General features: G+C 43.2%; 4 protein-coding genes and 1 pseudogene across 7 annotated transcripts; 2 read left to right on the forward strand and 3 right to left on the reverse strand.

The window, feature by feature from the left end:
• The first annotated feature begins 175 nt into the window (after positions 1-175).
• On the forward strand, positions 176-3956 carry LOC103972647 (tobamovirus multiplication protein 2A-like; annotated as a pseudogene).
• A 171-nt stretch (positions 3957-4127) lies between these two features.
• Positions 4128-7165, reverse strand: LOC135626836 (uncharacterized). 4 transcript variants are annotated; one of them, XM_065132509.1, is made up of 9 exons: positions 5991-6957; positions 5639-5790; positions 5437-5553; positions 5308-5370; positions 5108-5176; positions 4913-5015; positions 4752-4823; positions 4574-4662; positions 4128-4489 (listed from the first exon to the last, which is right to left on the reverse strand). In XM_065132509.1, the coding sequence occupies exons 1-9, from the start codon at positions 6340-6342 to the stop codon at positions 4340-4342; spliced, it is 1167 nt and encodes a 388-aa protein (XP_064988581.1). In that variant the 5' UTR covers positions 6343-6957; the 3' UTR covers positions 4128-4339. The 4 variants fall into 4 exon arrangements, 3 of the variants coding, with proteins under 3 accessions (XP_064988581.1, XP_064988582.1, XP_064988583.1); XM_065132510.1 differs by having other exon boundaries at positions 5437-5532; positions 5991-6947; XR_010492471.1 differs by having other exon boundaries at positions 4352-4489; positions 4574-4679; positions 5991-7164.
• A 2395-nt stretch (positions 7166-9560) lies between these two features.
• LOC135626837 (transcription factor bHLH96-like) lies at positions 9561-11918 on the forward strand. Its single transcript, XM_065132513.1, has 3 exons — positions 9561-10449; positions 10572-11030; positions 11649-11918. The coding sequence occupies exons 1-3, from the start codon at positions 10099-10101 to the stop codon at positions 11748-11750; spliced, it is 912 nt and encodes a 303-aa protein (XP_064988585.1). The 5' UTR covers positions 9561-10098; the 3' UTR covers positions 11751-11918.
• A 647-nt stretch (positions 11919-12565) lies between these two features.
• Positions 12566-15331, reverse strand: LOC103972196 (E3 ubiquitin-protein ligase Os04g0590900). Its single transcript, XM_009386430.3, has 2 exons — positions 14055-15331; positions 12566-13941 (listed from the first exon to the last, which is right to left on the reverse strand). The coding sequence occupies exon 2, from the start codon at positions 13933-13935 to the stop codon at positions 12865-12867; it is 1071 nt and encodes a 356-aa protein (XP_009384705.2). The 5' UTR covers positions 13936-13941; positions 14055-15331; the 3' UTR covers positions 12566-12864.
• A 648-nt stretch (positions 15332-15979) lies between these two features.
• On the reverse strand, positions 15980-22080 carry LOC103972197 (28 kDa ribonucleoprotein, chloroplastic). The gene is made up of 4 exons (XM_009386431.3): positions 21642-22080; positions 21465-21563; positions 20623-20910; positions 15980-16328 (listed from the first exon to the last, which is right to left on the reverse strand). The coding sequence occupies exons 1-4, from the start codon at positions 22020-22022 to the stop codon at positions 16218-16220; spliced, it is 879 nt and encodes a 292-aa protein (XP_009384706.2). The 5' UTR covers positions 22023-22080; the 3' UTR covers positions 15980-16217.
• Positions 22081-23538: the final 1458 nt, after the last annotated feature.

Raw genomic sequence — 23538 nt, forward strand, 5'->3', positions numbered from 1 at the left:
CCCGTCTCCGATCGGATGATTACATGAAATTTTCTCTACGTGTCAGAATTTTAGTGGGAAGGACATTTCCGTTTGTTTCGAGCGTTGCGCCAGATCCGATGGCATCTTCACTAGGATAGACGCTCCTCAACTCGACCATCCGACGCACACGCATCAGCATTCCGTCGAGACATCAGAAACGTAACGATGGATCCTCTCCATTACTTTTCCTAAAATGGGGAATTTGTTTCCGGGCCTCACGACAAGAAAACCGTGAATGAGCCAAATGGGCGGTGTGATGCAGGAATTTTACGTTCATATGGTAAAGGAACCGCTGGAGAAGTTCCTCAAGTGCACCAACTATGGAGCGGTTCATTAATTTTGCTACGATTTTTGGGTCCAGTTTTCGATTTCTTTCGTCGGGTTCAAACGACGAAGGCAGAGATTCTACTCAGCGATTCCTTCTTTCGCCCATCGATCGAAGCCACAAAATATCAGCAAGCGAGAGAAAAGAGAATTTTGACCTCGTTCAGTCAATTGCCATCAATCTTTCCAAGCTCTCTTGGATTTCCCTTCAGAAACAATCGAGCGGCAGTTGTTGCACTGAATCCCGGCCCAAGTTTCGCTCTTTCTAGTCCTTGATCTGAAGATTTCGTGTTTTGGGTTCTTTGAAGTCGGAATTCAGGTTGATGAGATCGGGATTTGTGAGTCAGGGCTGGTGATTGAGGAAGGCAACTGTTGATTTGTGGGTCAAGGAGAGGGGAGGTAAATCATGGCTTGCCGGAGGTTGTGGGAGTGCCTGCTGAATCTTCTCAACTTCTTGTTGACGCTTACGGGACTAGCGATAATGGGGTACGGGGTCTACTTGCTGGTAGAGTGGAATACGGCTTCGTCTGCCGGGAATGTTCCCGTATCGCCGACGAGTGGCCATCCTGAGTTCTCGAAGTTTGGTCGGCCCATGATCGTAACTATTTCCCTTTCGACAAGTATTTCTTGATAAACTGCCGAAAGCTTGGTATGTACATCTCCGGTTTCTCTTTCTTTTTAGCCCGCTATTTCTTCAGTTTGGCTAATTTCCGGTTTTGCTTTCAGTTGTATAGGTAAAATTCATTAAGTCTTACTAAGCCTATTTATACGGATTTACATGTCAAACCTGATTCCTCATCCCTTGAAGAATTTGCTTTTCCATAGTTCTGAAATAGTTGTAGCATCCCATACCGGCACTCCCTGTTTACCGAAGATTTGTTCCAGGCCACATTAGAATCAGCAAGGACTAATTTGCAAAACTAGATAAGACTCCACAGTGTCAGCATGAGTTCGCCAAACCTACATATGGCGAAGCTCTAGAACCCGGGTTTTAGTCGTGTTGATGAATTTGAGGTAGTGTGTTCTTGTGCACGTGTGTGCATGACAACTCTTTTATTCAGGGAGTCCTTTTGAGATGCTTTCAGATAGTATAAAAATTCTCATAATGTGGGGTTGTAGAATGTTGCTTGTGCTATTTATCATTTTAATGAATTCCTCCTTTGCTGCTTGACATAAGTCTTTGTCTAAACAGTGTAAAAACTTTCTCTTTCTTTGCCTTTAGCATTGGTACTTCGCTACGACGTAGATCCTATGGTGATTTTTCTATATATCAGTTATTTTAATTGAAACAGAGAAGATTTTTATCATGAGTCATAATTTACCTGCTTATCAATGATTTAATATGGTTTCTTAATAAATATATCCTATTCTTTGTGCAAATACTTGATCTTGCAGCTTCCATTTGAAGTAATGCAATATGATAGAGGCTCCAGTTATGCCTAGTTCTGGTGAGGAAAATGCTATAGATAACTATGCCATCTCGTAACAGATTAAAGTGTTTAGCTGCTTTACAGTTTTCATCCAATTGTCCATATGAAGTACAAAAATATCAACAGACAAAGTGATTGCGTTTTTAGTTATATTATGCATATTCTGGTAACTGATTTTCACTGTCTCCTTTGACCACACAAGGTGTCATCTGTCAGGTTTCTTCACCAAAAATTAGCATGACAGGCTACATTGCACATAAATGGTCCAACCAATGTCTCAGTTGTAGGAAATTTTGCTTTACTAGTAACATTTTGATCCTTGTGTTATTTGTGGTCAATACTCTGTATCTACAGCCATGTTAACATGTGGTGCCTTGGATTGTTTTATACGCTTTTCTCCACATTATGTTCTTTCATAGACAGGTTTTGACAATCAGACTGATAAGATGATGCTATTGCAGGTTCATTTACTTGTTTATTGGTGTTGGAGTTACTCTGTTTGTCGTATCATGCTTTGGCTGCATCGCAGCAGTCACAACGAATGGATGTTGCCTGTCTTTTGTATTCCTGAAGATTTGCTGATTTCTACAATTTATCTTAGATTTCTTACCTGTAAATTCTAAGTGCTATAATTATTTACTTTCATTTCATTCAAAGCATATCTGACTCCTCATTCTTCATGTGGTTCTGCCGTTGCTTGAAGTATTTTTTTCGCCTTCTGGTTTCATTTGATCAAACATAAGTGAAGGCTTGAAAACAATGGAGGTTTTCTATATTTCTTTGTGTAGTTTATGAAATCTAATACTGAGCAAAAAAAATATTATGTCCAGATCAATCTCATCATGACTAAGTTCAACTTGTTCACACTTGAATCCACTATTCTTGGCATAATTTCTTTCCGTGCCATTCTAAGTGATAAGCTGATGCTGAAAATGCTTCTAACATAAACTATGCAAGTTCTAGAATTTATATTTGTGTCTAGTTGTCAGTTTGATGCTTTACTTAACCTAGATAGTATTCTTTCTTGGTGACCTTGTTGATTCTGGTCGAGTTAGTTAGGTGTTGCAGCTTTCATATTGTTTGATCACAGCTGGAAGGATGTGAGTCTTGTTCTAACGTCTCTAATTTCTGTGCTGGTTCTCCTTTCAAGCTAGTTTTGACATGTAGTTCATTTGCAGTATATTCCAGCTGATGTAACTGGAAATTTTGACATGATAGATGATTTTTTGGAGCATCACTTGAAGATAGCAAAATGGGTAGCACTTGGTGCTGTTGTTTTGGAGGTAATTGTGGAATGTTACTGAAGTTATGGTAGTAATACTTCTATTTTTTGCATTTGGAAGGTTTTGTTGATCTGTCCATCTACTTGAAACTGATAAGACATTTTAAAGTTCAATATTATTTAATATTTAACAGTAGCTCCAACAATAAAAGTTTTAACGAGGCACGGTATCAATGCTTATCCACAGGCTCTGGTATTCTTGTTGGCTCTCATAACGAAAGCAGTGAAATGCCTGCTGAGTATGATAGTGATGATGAATATAATGCTCCGAGATATGACATCCAGGAACCATTGATCATTGGGCAAGGAGTTCCAGCAACTGGAGTACCTGTACACAGTGCTCTTGATCAGCATCCAAGCAGTACTGTTGCATATATCCAATGGCTGAGGGAAAAGGTAATTTTTTGTCGGGAAATATTTCGTAATAGATATTTTCATGTTTTGCATCCTCTAGTTGTAATTCTTTCCCGGTGTTGTCTTGCTTCTCGACAGTACGGCCTTGATTCCTCTATGTTCACCTACAATTCATCAGGCCCAGGAAGATACAAGCAAGCCATGGTAGCTCCTGCTGAAGAAAGCGGCTGTTGTACCATGTTATGAAATTTTGAGTTGTCGGTGGACTATGAACCTTGCTTTCCGCTAGAAATTTGTGATGTTTCGAAGGTCTTTTTTCTTCTCTTTTTTTTTTCTTCCTTTTTTTCAGTTCTATAGTTTATATAAGCAAAGACTGTTGTTGTCTATTTACCATCAGACTTATGCTGCATGAAGATTGTACATCTCTCAATTGTTTTCAGGGTGAACTAATGAAGTAGTTACTAAATGTCAAGCACTCTGGTTGACTGAATAAAACCCCCATGGATGATCACTTGATTGTTTCAGGGCATTCCAAAAGCATGAAACTTATATTCTGTTTGTATTTTAATAAGACAAGGTGAATTGACTTGGTTAGCCCAGGAGTATATTTCTAAACATCATCTGGAGATTAAAAAAAGATGTTCTATTCAGGGCATGCTAAGATGCTCATTGATGTTTCTGTGTGATGGCTGAGGAAGCAGAATGATATGTCATGGTAATGAGAACAAAAAAGACACTTTCAAGAATGTTGATACAGTTGTAGAGCATCCTTCTGTACACAATTCTCATGACTTGCAGCTATGGTGATGGTTTCAAGAGCTGCAGAATAACACATCCCCTCTCATTACAATGATTTTTGATCCACATGACAAGAGTTCCAGCATCTTGTTAATTTGACCAAAAAATCTTTTAGGCTCATGTCTCATGATCATCTTGTTTGCTCTACGATTGGTTCATTGGAGTTCTTCGACTCCACCTTCACTTGCCTTTCCCCATCATGAATCCTGCAGAGCCCATGTCCCAGCAAAACAGCAGAATACATCCCATGTGTGATCATAGGCGCTAGAATATTACGAGTCTACACATGCATCACAAATTGATCATGTAAGTCCACAATTTATGAAGCAATGGCTGCTCACTGTGATAGAGGAAGCTGTACCACCTGAATCCATTCGAATCCAAGGTAGAGAGCTAGCAAAGCTTCCAGAAGTGGAGAATATATCTTCTTCATTTGCCTTCTTTCACACCAAGCTGCATAACATCAACACCTATCCAGATTTATGTGCATGCAGCATGAGACATCGTCTCGCTAATAGATAATGTACCGAGTGTAAATCTACCCGCAAGAAGCTTCTTGAGATCTTCACGGCCAGTGGGAGAACTTAGCACTGGTGCAGCCACATAAATAGGATCTGCAAGAAGTTAACAGATTCATGAGCTGGAGAACGACTATAAGAACGAGAGAGGTACATGAAGTTTCTTGGGAAGAGGACGGACACACCGCCGGCAGCTGTAGCAACATAATACAATGACCCTGTAAGAGCAGCCGTGATAGCAGCAGCAAATGCTTGAGCAAAGGGGACAAACAGAGGCAGAACACCAGTCTAGAATGATTGGAGAAATCATAATTACATTCATCAGCTCTTCCTTGTACATAATGATTAAAGTAAGTCTGTGTCGGCCGGAAACAACATACCAGAGATGTGATTCCATGTGCATCTTTCATGAGCTCGGTGCCCCTCAAGAACACATCAGCCATTGTTCCCTGTAATTGTTGCAGGATTAGATGAAAAGGGAGCTGATTTGGACAAGCAGTAGGTCAGAGATCTCTATATCATCGTTTACTGTGGGGATCGATCGAAGAAAGAGAGCTCCTTTGTTGTTCCAAGGAATTACCTGAACAGCAACCCGATAAAAGAGCTCCTCCCCGATTGAACTCGCAGTAACAATGAGCATGAGCTACAAGAACATCATATTCTTAGCGATCGCCACTCCAAGATACAGGAGATATATCACAGAGAATACCTGCCATGGTGACATGCCATGGAAGAAGTTCTGGAGCTCCTCGTCCTCCACATCTCTAATAGCACGAGCATGAGGTGAATGCTTCACGACCTCGTCCTGTGGGGGTAACAATGTCCGCTAGAAGGTGATGTTTACTTATGACAGAGTCACGGATTTGCAGGGAGGAGTCGACATGAGCGACAAAGAGGCATCTTTTACGTACATCTAGGATGAAGAGCAGAGCCACTATTGGTGGAGCAGCATAACAGAGGCCGCTCACGATCGCTTCCGGCGACGGATGGAACGCGCCTGTCCAATCCGTCCCCGAGATGGCGCATACGAACTTGCTCGCGAGCGCCATGGCTCCGTATATGCCTGCTTCGAACAACGAGATCAGTAATTCTATGTGTGCATTTCTTTTCTCACACCAAAATCATCGAACAGAGAGTATTCGATCGGCAACAACGAATTCTCTGTCTTTTTTGACCTATCCATGCATTTACAGCATCGAATCAGACGTTGCGGTGTAAGAGAAACCACGAAAAGGAAAGCAAAAGGAATTCGCTGGCTCAAACCTATCCCGTAGCTAAGCCTGACGACGGCGGCCAGCTTCTCCAAGACTGAGAAATCGTAGTCCCCGCCGCCAGCGAGGCTCCGCTCGACAACGGTGGTGCTCGTGGTACCCGAAGATACCGGCGACGCGGACACGTCCATCGCGGGACCGCCGGTGGGGAAATCCCTACGCTGTGGCTTGTTGGCGCCTGCGGTGTGGATCGGCTCGGGGCTTCCCTCCGTCGACGCATTGATTCTTCTAGACCATCCAGCAACCTTCCTCCTATCCCGGCGGCAGAAGCCACATCCGGAAGAAGCAGAGGTGGATGGGAAGACGTAGAGGCCACGGGGAGAAGCGACGCAGCTGAGCTCCATTTCAGCTGGAAATTCTTCGCTCTCTTTTCTCGCTTCCTTCTTGTAATTAAGAAGAGAGCCGATCGAAGAAAAGGTTTTAATTACAGGAATCAAAGAAAAAATAGATCTTCTTTCGAGTTCCTCGTCTTCTCTCTTCCTTCCTCCCCACCAGTTCAACTCGAGGGGCTCATGACGCGTGGGCTATATACAACACGGTGGCCGAGGGATGCTGGTGAACCAGCGGGCGAGCCGCCGCGCGGTTTCGCCAAGCGCACCGTTTGGCGGCGCGGTTCCGTCGTAGGTGTGTATTTGCACGCATGCAGACGCAGTCGTCCCGTTCCCGTTTACTTTCTTCGATTGGCAGCAACGATGGCTGGGAAGGACGAAGCAGGATTCAAGAAACATGTTCCATGCGAACATGTGTATTCTTCCTCACAGGTTTGACAGGGACGGAGGAATTTGCTCCGTCGACGAGCAGCTCTCACCGTGTGGATACTGACGATGCACGTGTGCGACATGGCAAGACGGCCGACACCGTCTTGCTTTGCCCCAGAGAAATCGTATTTGGTTTGGCCACTCGTTCCTTCTCATAGGCCGCAAGAAACCACTCATTAGCTGTGGGCGAACTGCGACATCAAGATTTGTCTGCGCACCTTCTGGACGCGAACCTGAGGGTCTATATCTTGTCGGGCCTGTCTTGAGGTTGACAAGCGAGACAGACGCGGAAGCTCATCTCGACAAGGAGACGTGCGGAGAGCAAAGCATGCCAAAACCATGTCACGTGGGCCCTCATTTATAGCCCGTAAGTACTTATTGACGGCCCATGGGCCCTATTATTATCGAGTCCTCCAAATCTAACTAACAGCCGTAAAGATTCTACATTGCTCATCTGATCTATCAGTCAGACTTATCGAGTCCTCCAAATCTATCAGCCGTAAAGATTCTCACGAAAGGAGCGTACTATTTCTTTAATTCTCCCAGCGAATCTTTGTCCCTTGAATTCCGTTGACAAGTATGTAGTCCAAAGAAAAAGACGGCGTCACTTCTTCATCTTGGAGCGCCTTGTACATTACCATTAACACACACACACACATATATATATATATATAGGCAGTACCCCACGGCAGAGGACGGTCGCAATAAAGTCTCTCTCTCCCCAGTTTTGGTGCTTATGTTTGTTTCCTAGTCTGCTTGCACACACAGACAGACAGACAGAAGAATTGCAAAGAACCAATAATGGCCTTGTGTTGGAGTCGAGTCCTTTTCCCATTGGAATGTTCCTGTCAAATGGAACAGTGTCAGCGTTTACTTCTTTGGTGGATCGTTACAGTGAATCGTAGCGAACAGTAATAACCATGGAGGAGGATGTGAGTGAGCGAGTTATGTTTGTGATACAACTCAAGAGTTGCACATAATGTGATCATCATGTCTTGTGATGTCTGATGCTGTCTTGTTGCTGCGGTTGCTCTCGTGAGACTGGAGGAACTTTGTGTACTTTTACCTCGAGTTCGATCTCTCCATCGGCAACAGCTTCCACCGAGAGTATTGCATGCATGCGTGGTTGATGCTTGACAGAATCTTCGTCACCAAACTCAGAAGCCGAATTCTTCGTCCTGAACCTCTCGCGATGTGAATGGAGAGAATCACCTTCTCGATCATGGCATTTGGGAAGTGTGCAGCCATGAAAGAAATCAAAGACAGTGCAACTTCTGGCGTCCCTGAAGCTTCTCCCACCATGACCATTAACCACAGGAAGCATCAGATTAAGACCAAAAGCTCATCTGGAGAGAGAGAGAGAGAGAGAGAGATTTGAAGGCAAAGTTGTTGTACACGATGGACACCGCTCTTTTCCAATGAATATTCAACTAGATAACGGAAGACTGTAGTGACTTGTAGTAGAATCTAATGTCCATTGGATTATAATGATGCTAAGAACAATGCGTAGTAACAAGGTTATTTGCAATGGTCCTCTCTAGAGGAGATCGCGTCGATAGTTCAGATAGGACATATAAACAAAAGGTACACCTCCAGAATTGTATCGATGCCACTTCACACAGGTACAGAGAGAGAGAGAGAGAGAGAGAGAGAGAGAGGATGATTGACGTGGTATCCGAGATGGTGTTCACATGGATTCCCTGACACAAGTTGGACCATGGTCCAAAGTTGGCTCACCTTCCTTCCTTCCCCTCTATCTATCAGATGATGGCTGTGATACGGCACACTTGAACCCGTCACAGCACCACTTCATATGGAAAACAGAGTATTTCATGTCGTTTGTATGGTCGTCCTTCCTTCCCTCTTCTCTCGCCGCTGGCGAGTGTGCTCGCCTTGACGAACATGTCCATCCCCACCTACCTTCTTCCGCTCCTCGTCTTCTCCTTGCTATCTTAAATTCTTCCCCTCCCGACGTGGAGGTGCTCCATCTGCTTAAGCTCGGAAAACTCTGTTTCATGATACATGCAGCTCATATTACGCTGTAGCTGAGGCAAAGCTGCAACAACAACAGATTACATACGAACGGTGATGTGGACTTGTCTCACCTTCTTCGTCGTGTAGGAGTAAAAGCTGCAAGACCAATTGTTACATGGACAGCAACCATTTGATCCATGGCTGGCTGGCTGGACTTGTTGCATTGTTTATTCTGCAGCAGCTAAATTATAGTCTCGGTGTTTTGCTCAGTCTGAAGTTTCTGTAATTTTCTACCAAATTCTTCATGTAAAAAAGGAAAAAGAAAGGGAGTGAAATGATGCGAAAAGAAAAAGGTTGCTGGAATCTATCATGAAGTGACAAAAAGCAGGGCTATATATAGCTTCCCGTGAAGTTGTTGACTGAATTCTTGAAATAGATCTTCTGGAGAATCCTTCTGTAGCAGTTCTTTTCAGCAGCAGAATGGTCATGCAACAGTTGCCAGCTATAGTTGAACCACAGTGTTAACTTGGTTTGATGCAGCGTTTATAGACTTGTATGTATCGATCATGGATATAAACCTCGCACAGCTCGTCAACAGTGGCATCACAGTCTAAAGCTATAACCCTTGTGGACTCTGATTTGGACCGCATGTGGTTTTTGGTGAGTACCTCTGTGACTCATCCCCTTTAGCGGAAGCACTGACAGCTTCCTAATATGACGATGCAAAAGTAGAGGATGTAATATGGATGGCATTTTTGGATTCTCTCTCTCTCTCTCTCTCTCTCTCTCTCTGCTGTTCTTTCTGCAAAAGATTTCACTGGGCCTAATGCTCAGGCAATGACCATCTAGTTTTGTTGTCTCACCGCAGTTGTCATGTGGTCTCAATGGGGCACCCCACCCTCGGGTCAAGACAAGAGCTGACATAGCTGTGTCCTTAGAGAGAGAGAAAGAGAGAGAGAGATGGCCAAAACAACTAGTTTTGTTGGGTGTTTTGCCTGGTGTCATGTGCTTCCATTAGGCTCCCCACTGTTGGGTGAAGAAGACATGGGCTGACAGTACCTATGGATTTGGGAAACAGATTTCAAGAGATCCTTCCTGCTCGCTTTTTCGAGGAGAAAAGCTCTTACCAGTTCCTGACCTCTCACGTGTGACCTCTCGGCCGCTCCCTCCGTTTCAACGACACTACTCGACTCTGCAACAAAAGCCGGGCCTTGGTGCCGAGTAGCTTGGAGTGTTTTCCGATCATGCAGCTGGGGAGCGAGAAGCGTTACATGGTTTACCTTGAAGTTTGTGGAGTGGAAGGATGAGGTGAAAGGGAAGCGTAGAAAGCACTAGCAAACACACGCAAACACCAACGTAAGGAGCACCATGACACTGGAAGCATTGGCTTCCGCCGGGCTTCCTCCCTTCTTCTTCTACGACACCATCACCGCCACCACATCACACCATTCTGGTCGCGCCTCGAGTTCGAGGTTCCACAATGCCGGCGGCGACGATGTAGTGGGTGGCTACTCCGGAGGCACGGACGAAAGGAGGCAGAGCGCGGAAGTAGCAGGGCAAGGAAGGAGGAAGCGGCGGAGGCAGAGGACGCACAAGAACAAGGAGGACGCGGAGAACCAGAGGATGACCCACATTGCCGTCGAGCGCAATCGCCGCCGGCAGATGAACGAGCACCTCGCTGTGCTGCGCTCGCTCATGCCCGATTCCTACATCCAAAGGGTTTGTCTTCTCTTCTGTTTCCTCTGGAATTGGTTACGGTGGCCAATTTGCTTTGCTCAGTTAGAGATGTCTGAACCATTGCTCTCCGATGGCTCGAGATTGAGTTGGCATTGGCTTTACAGGGTGACCAGGCCTCCATTGTCGGAGGAGCTATCGATTTCGTGAAGGAGCTGGAGCAGCTTCTCCAATCACTCGAAGCACAGAAGAGAACGCTACAGCAGCGCCAAGCAGGGAAGCCCGAGAGCTCTCCAGCGACCGCAGACGGCGGAAGCAGGAGCAGCAGCAGCCACAGCCATGGGGTCGATTCCCCTCCCTTCGCTCAGTTCTTCACCTTCCCCCAGTACGGCTGGCGCCACGCCGCAGCTCACGACTACCCTCAACCGGAGGACCAGCTGCTGCCGGCGTTGGCCGACATCGAGGTGACCTTGATCGAGACGCACGCGAACGTCCGAATCCTGTCGCCGAAGAGGCCCCACCAGCTCGTCAAGATAGTGTGTGGGCTTCAGGACCTCAAGCTTTCCATACTTCACCTCAGTCTCACTACCCTGGACGCCATGGTGCTCTACTCCCTCAGCGTCAAGGTACCTACCTATTATGCTCTTGTCGTCTTCGATTGATACGTTTATCGCGTGGATGATTAGGGAAAGCAAATTATCTTCTTCCCTGTGGAGTCGGCAAGTGTCAGATATCCTGTCGATAGGCACATGTTCTTGCGCATCCTCGAAGGGCACTGTTCTTGGATTGTGATCGAACACAATGACTCCAAGAGACAATAATGATTCTTATACCTCAATATATCTCTCTCTTGCTGTTTCTCTCCTCCTGTAGCTTCAAATTTGGCCTGCAAAAAGCTGCGAGATTGCTTTTAATCCTTTTACCAGTGTTCACCTTTCTGAGAGTCAGTCATCAGACGACACTTTCTTCTGCATGGAATGCTCCTCTGGAGCCCCTCTCGATGGCTTCGGATGTGACATAGTTCTCAGTGTAGGGGGAATCCCAACAGAGAACAACACCACCAGACATGCATCATTGCTACCTCCTCTCTACACAGTTCTCGCAAATCGTAGGGATTTTTCTTTGGTTTGAGAAATCTCACAAGTCTGCATGTCTCTGGCAAATGATTAGGAAGTTATTATGATCCTTAGTTCCTTTCAAGTTCATGTTCTCTGTTTGTATGGTGGTGTGGTGATATATTGCAGGTGGAAGAAGGGTGCAATCTGGCCACCGTCGATGACATTGCCGCTGCCATCCACCGTATGCTTTGTCTGATTCAAGCTGAGGCGACTGCTGCAGCCCAGTAGGGGCAGGCCATTCAACAGCCTTTCTGCAAGAATGGCAGTAGCGGTCAACTACTTCCTTGTGCGGTGTAGCTCGGTGGTCCGGTGATGCTTTCCTTTTTTCTTCTTTATCTTCCCTGCCATGGATTGTGTGACTGTGTCATCTCAATAAGCCCACTCTGGCATCCAAAAATGGGCCTCCATGGAGATGACATTGTGTAACATTTTGTGGATTCTTGACGTGTAGAAGCAGCTTCATCAAAAGAACATCTCATAGCCCAAAACACAAATCTGATCTTTCTTTCAGGCAGGTAGTACGTCAACTTCCTTGGGATGAGACAGGCCACCGGCAGTCCGGTTGTGGGCAACCACCACCACCACCACCATCATTGTCGAGCCAAACTTCTGATGAGGGATAAATTGTGCAGCATGATATGTGTCCACTTCAGCTTCTTCACACCATCTCAACACGATGGTATGTAATATATGTATCGAATCCTATCTAAACCGAGATAGACGATGAACAGAGGCGACGTCCATCGACTTCAATGCCGACTGATGGAAAGAGACGCCACGAGCCCGGCAATGCGACATGGCAGGCCATGATAAAAGGTCACAATCTAATGGAACTTGTGTTGATAGAGAACGAGAGGGCAGAACCAGAAGGTTCATCCATCCCCCAAGCAAAATATAATTTACTTGCCGAGGCAGATAGCCTTACCAGAAGACGCTTGCAGTCTCAGCCAACCATGTTAACTTGTCCTTGAAACTGGATCTTCTTCATCTGATGAGCTTTTGGGTCTTCTTGGAAAGATGAGCTACTGCTTTCATTACAAACATGATGAAAGGAACGGATCTTAGAAATCAAAGGAACAGCTCGCTTCTTCTTCACATTACCTACTTGGTTGCAGAGGGAGTCGATAAGGAACAAGATCAAACATGAAAACATGAATCTGTACACAAGCTTATGGTCAGTGTCAAGCAGAAGAAGCACAAGAAAGAAAAGGAGAACAAATGGAGGCACAAGCCTCACAGAGCAATCAGGAAGCTGTTGCCCCAACTCTTGGCCGAAGAAGAAGCTCTTCTGCTGCTCCTTCCCTGCTTCCGCAGAGGAGCGCTCGTCTTGCATGAATGCATCCTATTCAGGAGATTCTTGTACTGAAAGGCCATTCCTTCGCTTTCCGTGCCTCGTTAAGCGGAACCTCCCGTTGGAGATCGACCTCTTCATCAGGACTGGGTTCAGGGCACAATGCAAGCCCCTTACCTTACTGTGCTCGCCTGCAGCTCGCCTCGACGAGCTGCCGCTGACAACGAACAGTTCGTCCTCCATGCTCGTTCGTAGGACGTCGGCGATCGAGACCCGGCTGCCACGCGCAGCGTCCATGGAGAACGATCGCCTCGTTAGTTGGGTATCGTCATCACCGATCTCAACTATGGTGTCGGCCTCCTCCACCGCTACCGGATCACAGTAGACCTGCGGAGGATCAGTCGCTGCGTCCGCACTGCTTCCAGCAGGTTGCGTCTCCTCGTCCTCTATGGTTAGAACCATCTCATCTGTGCGTTCCGTGTCTTCGGCCCGAACGCTGTTCTCCGACTCTGGAGCAGCCGGCAACTGAGGCGGCACCGACACGATATCGGCTCGGCAGAGAGGGCAATTGGAGTGCGATCTCAGCCAAGTGTCGATGCACCGGAGGTGAAAGGCGTGGCTGCACTTGGGGAGCAACCGGAGGCTGTCATCCTCCCGGAACTCGCTGAGGCAGACGGAGCAATCCGTGCCCTGCACCGTATCATCGCCTCTCCGATACTTGTAGACCGCAATCTTACCGATCAAGGCCTCGTCGAGCCCGTCCTTCGGGGAGGTATGCCAACCATCACGTCGGCGAGAGTGGCCGACGCTACCGTCACCGTGATCGCGGTTGTCCGCGCCCGGAGGATCGATCCAGCGTCGCAGCGAGTCAAAGGTGCCGCAGTATCTGGAGACGATGGTGTAGTAGCAGACGAGGAGGAAAGCGCCCGCGAGGACGCCGATGATGGAGATCACGAGCGGGGAGAAGGTGGGGCCGGAGTCGTCGCCGGAGAATTCGACAGGGGGAGGTGGTGGGAAAATGACATAGCACCACTGGGGGCAGTAGAAGCTACACAAGCCCATGGAGCAGTCCGTCGTCGGCACATGTGGAACCCAAGTTTGCTGGTCTTCGGTGAACGCCATGAAGAACTGTGATCGCAGGACAGAGAGGGTTGGAATTATATTTGGAACTCGAGAGAGAGAGAGAGAGAGAGAGAGAGAGAGAGAGAGAGAGAAAGAGAGAGAGAGAGAGAGAGCTCTACTTCAGCTGGAAGGGTGGGTTTTGAGGCGTGATGAAGGAATCAAACATGCTTGATTGCAAAGCAAAGCATTGAAGAGGGAAGAGAGACGGCTCATTTGCTTTTGTCAACCTCTTTCTCTCTTTTCTTCATGCAATGGCCCCTTCACCTGTCATTTGCTTTGTTTTCTCTGCAATGGTGGTGAGATCTGAGTGGGAGAGGTGATGGATGGTTGACCGAGGAGAGGTGCTGTGGGATGCCAATAATATCAATGCCTAAAAATCGTTGTTGAGGGTTGGTGGTGCCGATTGACACTTCATTCTACTCCACAAAGTCAAATCAACAAACACTTGGAACTAAGCTTTCTCTGCCTTCCTTCACAGTGATGATCTTTACTTTTCTCTCTCAAATCATGTTATTGTGGTGGCTTAAGAGTTCACTAAGACACAGTCATGCATCCATCTAATTGTGTTCTCGCACAAACAATCCCACCTACTGTGAGCTCCAAATCATCCACCTCAAGCAGAACAACTCCCATCTGCATTGCTGATGGAGGTGACACCAACTGGAGCATATGACATGATGAGTCGAAGGATGAGTCCTGCAACTAAAGTTTGGAGGAGTCAGCAGCAAAAGTCTGAAGACAGGCTTGAGGGAAAGAGGCAACTTGGAATAAAGGGGGTTCAGATAAAGCTAAGACACCATCATCTTCCTGCTCTCTTTAGTTCTCAAAAGCCACAACTCCACAGAGCTACAGGGGCCCCTCTCTGAGTCTAAGAGCTCCTGAGCTTGGCATGCAACTTAGTGATGAATCCTCCCTCATGCCATGAGCCTTTGGGCAGTGACCCATTTAAGATTATGCTAATCTTACCAATATGATACTTTCAGGCATTAAAGGTTCCATGATCATGGAGTATGTGTTCATGAAAGCTGGAAGGAAAATCTAAAGTTGCATCTGGTGTCCACATTGACCATATTATAATACCCATGCCATCCCATCATCACTTCCAGGAAAGCTAAAATTGAGGATATTAACTAAGAAAGAAGATTGACACCATTTTGTTTGAAGCCACAGTTGATTTCTATGATCTCTTTTTCATTTTATCAGAGATCCATATGAACAGATGGTACTTGAGCATTCCTTCTGTCAAGAAACAGCTCTCTGCCCATCCTGTCTGCCTCAGTTTGGTTCTGCTAACTGTTCTTGAATCAGAAAATGCATTTGGATTAGTTCCACAGGTAAAACACAATTGATTGGCATTGAATCATACTTCCAGAAAGTGAACTGTGTAGCTATTCAAATTTATAATCTTTCTTTGCTTTGTATCTTACTGCATTGGAAACCAACAGAAATACGATATCATCCGCAACTTATATCTTTGCACCTCTCATAGTGAAAATATCAGCAATAAATTCAACTGCAGTAAAAGGAGCAGTTCCAACCAAAACTAGGATAAGGGTCTGTGTTCAGCTACATACCTTCAAAGATTGAAAATGAAAGTTGTCAGGGCTTTCTCTAGGACAGCAGAATTATTCTTGGATGTCACCTGAAACCAGCTTCAGAAAACAAGTTGACATGATAATCGAAACAAGAGGAAGATGCAAGATATTTAAGAATGAATTAGCATCCTATTGGTCCTCATTTATTACATGCCCAACATACACTTTGTCACCACATTTGCATTAGGTTGCTCATTGCCTATAACCCGAGAAACAGAAGTGAAGGCTATTTCTAGTTAAAGCTGATAAATTTCAAACACAGCCAATTTTATGTCTGTAAAACCAGTCATATATAATACCTAAAGTAAAGAAGCTCAAATGTCAAAATCAAGCAGCAACAGCACATGTAACAGAACACTAAGGTCAAAAGCATTATGGCAAGCACTTGGTGGTTTGTAGACAAAAAACTTGAACACCAGAAGTATGCAGTTCAAAGTTCAGAGTAAAGATACTCCATAAGAACATCCCTGTTTATTAGAAACTGCAAGCATACACAATAAAATTCTATCGGAGTAGATGAAAAGAATATATACTCAGGGGCAGTTAAAAGTATCAGTAATTAAAGTTACATGCCTTCTTTCTCTGTGTATTAACAGCAAGGCTGCTGTACATGACTGTCATGACATGTCAACACATGTCTTGTCCCCTTTGCTGATATAAATAAAAAAAGTTGGAAATTTACTGCCTCTAAGACTCATCTGATAGTTCATTTGTGCTGTCTGAATCCCCAGGTTCACTTTCAGATTTATCCTCAGTCCTTTGACTTATTCTCAAACGAACAGGTCTGCCCAACAATTCCTGCAATGTGCAAATCAAATGATTACTTATCTATATTGAACATATATATGCCTGTAGGATACTACTACAGAATGCATTATCAAGTTATCTACCAATTAATGAGAAATACAAATTGTGTAGTTGTGGCGTTTTCCAACTTTAACCAACAAATATTACCTGTAGGAAATTACTGCAGAATGCATATCAAGATATCTACCAATTAATAGTAAGCATGAGTTAAGCATAGATACGGCTTTTTTTTTTCAACTTTAACCAACAAGTATTGATTCTTTAAAACCTATTGGCTTGGCTAAAGATCCTGTCCAGACATGAGGACAGGTACATGTGAATACATGAACCCTTGAAAAAGACAGTAAGCTTACACAATGAATATTCCAGTGTGTTACAACCTATAATACCTAAAACCTCGGAAGACTCTCTCTAGGGTTTTGAGAGAGAGAAACTCTAGCGATCGCAGTCTGTCCCCCATCCCTCCTTGGAGGCGCCACGTCCCCCTCCTCCCGTTCCATCGGATCCTCCTCCCTTACACACCCACCTCGCTCGAGTGCTCTTGCATCCCCTTCCCCTGCTTGGCCTACTTCCTTGGCGAATCTATTTCGCAAGGCCAAAGGGTTTGCAGATGGTCAACCAAATCAAGCCTTAGAGACCCATCTCTCCAAGATCCAGAGCCATTCTTCATAAGCCGAAGGGGATCCCCTTCACCATATGAATTTTCTTTTAGATTATATTAAAATAATTCAAACTTGCATGTCTCCCCCCACTTTTTCATGTTTAATCAATGGCACTTCTTCTAATCAATTTAAATCTTATAGTGGCATACGACAAGGGGATCCCCTATCACCCTACATGTTCATAATTTCTCAACAAATCCTTTCTTCCCAAATTTCTTGTTATGGTGATCAATAACTTATCTCACCCTTTGACCTTAGGGAATTTATATATCTCACTTAATGTTTGCATATGACCTTTTAATCTCCTATCGAGCAAATTCAAAATCTTGCTCAAATATCCTTAAAGTCCTTCAAACTTTCTAGAAGCTAACCAACCTTAAAGTTAATTTATCTAAATCCAACATCTATTTCTCTAAACATGTCTCACCTTCCTTCAAACATTCAATTATTCACAAGGTATTCGAGAAGGTTCTTGGCCTATAAAATACCTAAGGTTCCTATCTTGTTTTGGGTCAGCTTCCACAAAATTACCAAAATACCATGGTTGATAAAGCCCTATTAAGAGTCCAAGGTTAGTGTAAGGGTCTAATTTCTCAGGCAGGAAAAATGGTGCTTATTAATTTTGTAATCAACTCAATCCTAACTCAACTCATCTTCTATTTGATAGCAACATTTCGGATGTCATACTTAATCATATGCCCCAAATCTCTAGAAACTTCTTTTGAAATTCTAATTGTTCTTCCCCCTGAATGAAATTTATTAGCTGCGACACTGTTTCTAAGCCCAAAGACTGCGATGATCTTGGAATCCATGATCTTCTTACAGTTAAGAAATTAATCAATGCCAAGCGTATTCTTCCTACCTTAAACAAATCTAATACTCTTTGGATTCGAATTCTTAGAGCAAAAGTATGGGGACTTGCACCCTTGGACCGAACTTATCATTCCTAATCCTTCTCGATCGAGATGTAACATTAATCAATTAATCTTGAACATCAGGGGTGGATTTAGAAAAGTCACAGGCAATGGTCTTAATACAAATATCTTGTCTCATGGATTGATAATATACCCATCAGTCATTGGCCTACGCTTGTTAATGTGGGAGAGTTCCAACATTTTTATTCAGTTTCAGATCTTTTTTCTACAAATGGATGGAATGTTTCTTCTTCTACTCAAATTTTTCATCCAGCCTTATTGATAGGATTCTTAGGATTTATAGATCTAGAAACCCCGATGATGACAAATGGATTTGGTAGCCTAGTCTTTTAGGCTCTCTGACAACTAGTGGCGCCTATCAATAAATAAAAACAGATACTAAGGATGAGAACTGGAAAGGCTGGAAGGTGTTATGGCAACTTTCTAGTGCTCCAAGGGTCAAGCTATTCCTACGGAAATTGTCATGGAATTTTTTGCCTACCTCTGACCTTTTTGCACATATTCTGCATCATCATCCTGATCCCCGTTATGTCTGCAATGTGCACACAGATTCTGCTTCGCATATACTTCTTGAATGTCCAGTTGCTATTTCCTTTTGGAATTTGACACAATTCAAAACTGGCATTTGCTTCAAATTTTTTAATTCTTCGTCTTCGAGTACTTGACTTAAAAAAAGGGAAGGATTTACCAAAGCTGAGACGATCCAAGTGCTCTCCCTGATTTCCTAATGGTTTTTGGACCCTTTGGCTTAATAGAAACAATGTCAGATTTCGCAACCACTGTGCCAATCCTCATTCCCTGGTTAATAGGGCATTAGCCCTTATGAACGAAAACTTTCAGGTTGGACCTGATCCTGAGGAGACTACTGGGCATATATTGACTCAGAATCATAATATAGGGGCAGGAAATTTTAATTTCATTTTACAACATGATGGCTCCTTTTTGTCCTCTGATTCTTCCGTAGGGACCGGTTTCATCTTCTCCAGAATCTGCAACCACTGCTGTTGGCTGCAGTTTGTGCAAAGCTCATAATGCAGTCATGGCAGAAGCGTTGGCAGTCCTGGAAGCTTTAAACCATGCAGCAACTCTCCACTGGAAGAACATCTGGGTTCAAACAGATACCTAGGCACTAATTCACTATGTGGATGGTTCTCAGGAGATCCCATGGTTCCTACAGGAATAATCTTGGATATTACATCATTGATGCAATCTCTTCAGATCTCCTATTTCACTTATATTCCTAGATCCAGTAATTGCAGAGCACATCAGCTCGCTCACTATGGAAGAACATCTGGTCTATCAACTTTCTGTAATGTGGATGATCTTTCCGGTTCATCCAATCCTCTTAACATTGTTCTCTAAAGCAAGGTTTGTAATTTCATACCGTACCGACGTTTCAAGCTCAGCTCGTATGGTATGGTATAAGCGTACTGATCAATGTATATATATATATATATATATAAGTTCAAAAATAAAAAATGAGCGACGTCGTCAACGCGCCGCCGCCTTGTTTCTTCTTTCCGCAAAGCTTCTTCTCCCCGTAGGAATGAGAAGAAGTCGGCGACGATGCCGAGGAGGCGACATCTCATATGCGACGTCTAGCAAGGGAGGGTGACGACGGATCGGGATCGTCGAAGGAGAGCGACGCCGGATCTCCAGGTTCTCCCTTTTCTTCTCCCTCTTCTTCCTTCTCCCTCGGCTAATACCATCAGGTAGCCGGTGGTGAAAGTCGAAATCAACCGTTACCAACCGATTTCGGGCGGTAACGAGGCGGAAACAACTCCAATCGACGATACTACCCGGTAGTGGTTGGTCCGCGTACCGGCCTGCTGTTGGACCAGTACGTACCGCCCGGTACGGGCGGTATCATTCGAAATTAAAATTCTTGCTCTAAAGTTAATAATATTTTCCTTTTCGAAAAAAAAAAACTCAGAAGGAAAAAAAAAAACACAATTAAATAAGTATATATTCAACATTGAAATACTATATAATGCAAACCAAGAAGTTGATCTAGGCCATTCTTTTTATTCTTTTCTAATAGGCATGTTTCTCTAAAGAAATACAACATGTTAAATATTAAAATGAAATACTCTAAATATCTTAATAAACTCCAGAAAAAGTTATTGGATAACTAATTGCAGATGTAGGTCTTATACATACCTATTGCAAATTGGTTAATAGCTAGGACAAGTCAGAAAACATCTGGACTTTATGACATACTTTCTAATAATTATTATGTTCTTGTATATGACATGCTATGCCTCCTGTATGGACTCAACAAAAGCAGCACTTGTGGGTTAGTCCATTATCCTCTGAGAGTGTCATCCTCATTTTGTTCAAGTTGCTTCTGAATGAACTGATATCCTAGCGTGACTCGTGTCCTTGCTACACTTGTTGGTAAAGATAAAAAGATCATTACTAAGTTTGCACTGTAATACAAACACATATAGAATCCAAAATCCTAAGATTAAATTGAATGTTTATCTGTCTTTGTTGCAACCGAGGAAGTGAAACAATACAGCCACACTCCTTTTTCCCATGAAGGCATATATGTGCCAATCTGCAACACAGCTTACAGAACAGGCATTTGGATATATGATTTTGATATTTATATGCCAAAAAGAGAATTCATATATCAACCATTATGTAGAAAAAATAGAAGCTGAAACATGAAGTGTTGTATACCACCTTCCCATCCAGTTCAGAAATGGCTGCTTCTGCTTCCTCCTTTGTGGCGAAACCAACAAAGCCATATCCAGCAGATCTTCCTGTTGGGTTTTCAAAAACTACTCTGGCCGAGAGGGGTTTAAACTTTTCAAAGAACTCTTTCAGGTTGACAGACCTGGCTTTCCAAGCAAGATTCGATACATAGATCTTGTGACGTGGCTCAATTGCAACTGCACCTGGTGGGGGAGAAGGTGGTGGTTTCCTGAAGCTCTTCGCAAATTCTACCCTGATTATCCTTCCCGTCAACTCCTAAAAGTGTAGAAACTTATTAGCAAACTATTTTTTTAATAAATACCTACAAATTGTTCATTAATAAAATTCACTTTTTGCACATATCACTTAGCTACATTATTATCTAGAAAAAACTATGTCCGTCCATTGCCGAATACATAATTAATGCATAGATACAAGAATAAAAAAAGATACAATCATGAAACTTGTTCCCTTTAATATGTTTTACTAACATCTGCATGCTTTGAATACTCGAGATTTTGACTCACCTGAAGAATTGGACTTATCACAAACACTAAATTTTGAAGACCAGAAAAGAGATTGTCCACATTCAACTGAGGTATATAAGATAGTGCTACATAATCATGAACCATTACAATTCTCTACGCAAGCAGCACCAGTTTTGTACTGGACGACATAGTTGAGTTGCAAGTAGGTTATAAGACATCACATGTTAAGGAGCATGGTCTGTATTGTAATGTGAGCAACCAAGGAATAAGATAAGAAAGATAATTGACTGTGCTACTAAATTTAAGAGAACAATGGGAAACAAAATGCTTCTTATTTCTCACATATGCGTCCAACTTGTCCACAGCAGTGCGTGCCTCCTCCCCGGACGCCATCGTGACAAAGGCAAAGCCCCTGCTTTTTCCATTCTTCTGCTTAATTATCTGCAATCAATCAATCATTCAATCAAGAAACACAACAAAAGACAAGAGACAACGAATTGGATGAAGCGGAGATTCTACCTCGACATCTTTGACAGTGCCGCACTGGGCGAAGAGCTTCTCGATGTCCGGCGCGGAGAAGTCCCACGGCAAGTTCACCACGTAGACTTTCCGCCGTTTCTCCCCGATCTCATCCTCCTCCACAGCCGCCGCCGCCGGCTCCGGCTCCACAGCAACATCTTGGACCGCGGAGCACCGGAGGAAGCCGCAACTGGCCCGCCTCTTGGCGGGGAGAGGGAAGGGGTGGAGGAGGGAGGACGACCGGGGAATAGAGAAGCCGGCAGGGGTACAAAGGGAAATGAGGGGCTTAACGGAGCAGATGGAGAAAGAAGACGGTTTAGCTCTTGGAAGGGGGAGGGAGCCGAAGGAGAACGTCGACGCCGTCGCTGCCGCGGCCGCCATTCCGACGGAGAACAGGGTAAACCGGAGGGCGACACGACTGAAGTATCGGCTCGTGCGGGTAGATTGACGAAATCGCCCTTAAATTGAAGGATATGGATAAGGCGGCCATCCTCCCTATCACATGATTTAAAACATATATATATATATATATGTATATATATATATATATATGTATATATATATATATGTATATATATATGTATGTATATATATATGTATATATATGTATATATATGTATATATATATATGTATGTATATATATATGTATATATATATATATATATGTATATATTTATATATGTATGTATGTATGTATGTATGTATGTATGTATGTATGTATGTATGTATGTATGTATGTATGTATGTATGTATGTATGTATGTATGTATATATATATATATATATATATATATATATGTATATATGTATGTATATATATATGTATGTATATATATATATAAACCTTTACTTTGGATAATTCCTAAAAGAAATAATAAAATATAATTTTACTATTTACAATGGAGCTCACTCCCCTTCTTACTATTTATAATCCTTTTCTTATTCATAATCTCTTAATATTTTATTATTCACAATCATTCTAATTTTATTTTATCTTTTTTCTTTCTTTTCTTGCACCCTACTATTGTTATCCCTTCCCACCATTTGCACACTCTTAGGTAGTTTGCAAAGGTTCAAAACATGATATATTTTAGTTTAATATAACTGATTTGAAATATTATATCTTCTTACTTATTATAACTCTAAAAATATTAAGTCATTATAATAAAAGTCAGAAACTATTTCACACCTCCTCCCTTTTTATTTTCAGTTCTCATTTCATCATTTGTCCTTTTTACATCACCTTCCACAGTTAAAAGGGAGGAGGAGGAGTTGAAGAAAAAGAAGGGAAAAAAAAAAAGGGTTAAGATAATGAATGAGTAAAACAATTTTATTAGAATTAAGTTATAAATGAGGGCATATACATCTATTTACATGGGATAACTTAGGAATATCTAAAGTTGGATTATAAATAATAAAAAAGAGTTTAAAATTATAATCTCCTTTATAGCCTTTTGATTATCAATTTTTTTCTTTTATTTTCACTACATATTAACATTGCTCGCTACTCATCGCTCATACCTTTTATCGCTTGTAGAGAGAGATATTATAAGATGGAATGATATCCTAAAAATTAATATGCGTAAGCCTTTCTTCCTAATATCTCTTCAAACACACTTTCCGTCAATATGGGCATGCCTTCTTCTAACCCTAAGATCGAGCATCAAATAAAAAAGACGAAACCTTTAAAAATGATAGTGGGGTCGATGATGAAGGTTGGAGACAAGTGGGAGGCTACGGCGAAATAATATATGATGACGTGAAAGGCCTTCATTTTCATGGTTTTGCGTTTGTAGCTCCCTCACCTTCTCCTCCGTATATGTTATCAACCTTCATCTCATCGGTCACTAGCTCTTCTCTTTGGTCTCCTCCATAGCACAGGTAGCAAGGCTCATTA

The sequence above is a fragment of the Musa acuminata genome, chromosome BXJ2-11 (assembly GCF_036884655.1).
Source record: "Musa acuminata AAA Group cultivar baxijiao chromosome BXJ2-11, Cavendish_Baxijiao_AAA, whole genome shotgun sequence".
Classification (NCBI taxonomy): Eukaryota; Viridiplantae; Streptophyta; class Magnoliopsida; order Zingiberales; family Musaceae; genus Musa; species Musa acuminata.

Excerpts from the sequence above, each read along its gene's own strand:
- LOC103972197 (XM_009386431.3), bottom strand. The coding sequence starts at position 22,022 with ATGGCGGCCGCGGCAGCGACGGCGTCGACGTTCTCCTTCGGCTCCCTC. Across the intron at positions 21,564-21,641 it reads GCACTGTCAAAGATGTCGAG|ATAATTAAGCAGAAGAATGG; the intron begins GTAGAATCTCCG and ends GATTGATTGCAG. Across the intron at positions 16,329-20,622 it reads TTTCTGAACTGGATGGGAAG|GAATTGTTGGGCAGACCTGT; the intron begins GTGGTATACAAC and ends TGCACATTGCAG.
- LOC103972196 (XM_009386430.3), bottom strand. The coding sequence starts at position 13,935 with ATGGCGTTCACCGAAGACCAGCAAACTTGGGTTCCACATGTGCCGACG.
- LOC135626837 (XM_065132513.1), top strand. The coding sequence starts at position 10,099 with ATGACACTGGAAGCATTGGCTTCCGCCGGGCTTCCTCCCTTCTTCTTC. Across the intron at positions 10,450-10,571 it reads CCGATTCCTACATCCAAAGG|GGTGACCAGGCCTCCATTGT; the intron begins GTTTGTCTTCTC and ends TTGGCTTTACAG. Across the intron at positions 11,031-11,648 it reads TCTACTCCCTCAGCGTCAAG|GTGGAAGAAGGGTGCAATCT; the intron begins GTACCTACCTAT and ends GATATATTGCAG.
- LOC135626836 (XM_065132509.1), bottom strand. The coding sequence starts at position 6,342 with ATGGAGCTCAGCTGCGTCGCTTCTCCCCGTGGCCTCTACGTCTTCCCA. Across the intron at positions 5,554-5,638 it reads CTCTGCTCTTCATCCTAGAT|CGGACATTGTTACCCCCACA; the intron begins GTACGTAAAAGA and ends ATCACCTTCTAG. Across the intron at positions 4,824-4,912 it reads TGTTGCTACAGCTGCCGGCG|ATCCTATTTATGTGGCTGCA; the intron begins GTGTGTCCGTCC and ends AACTTCTTGCAG.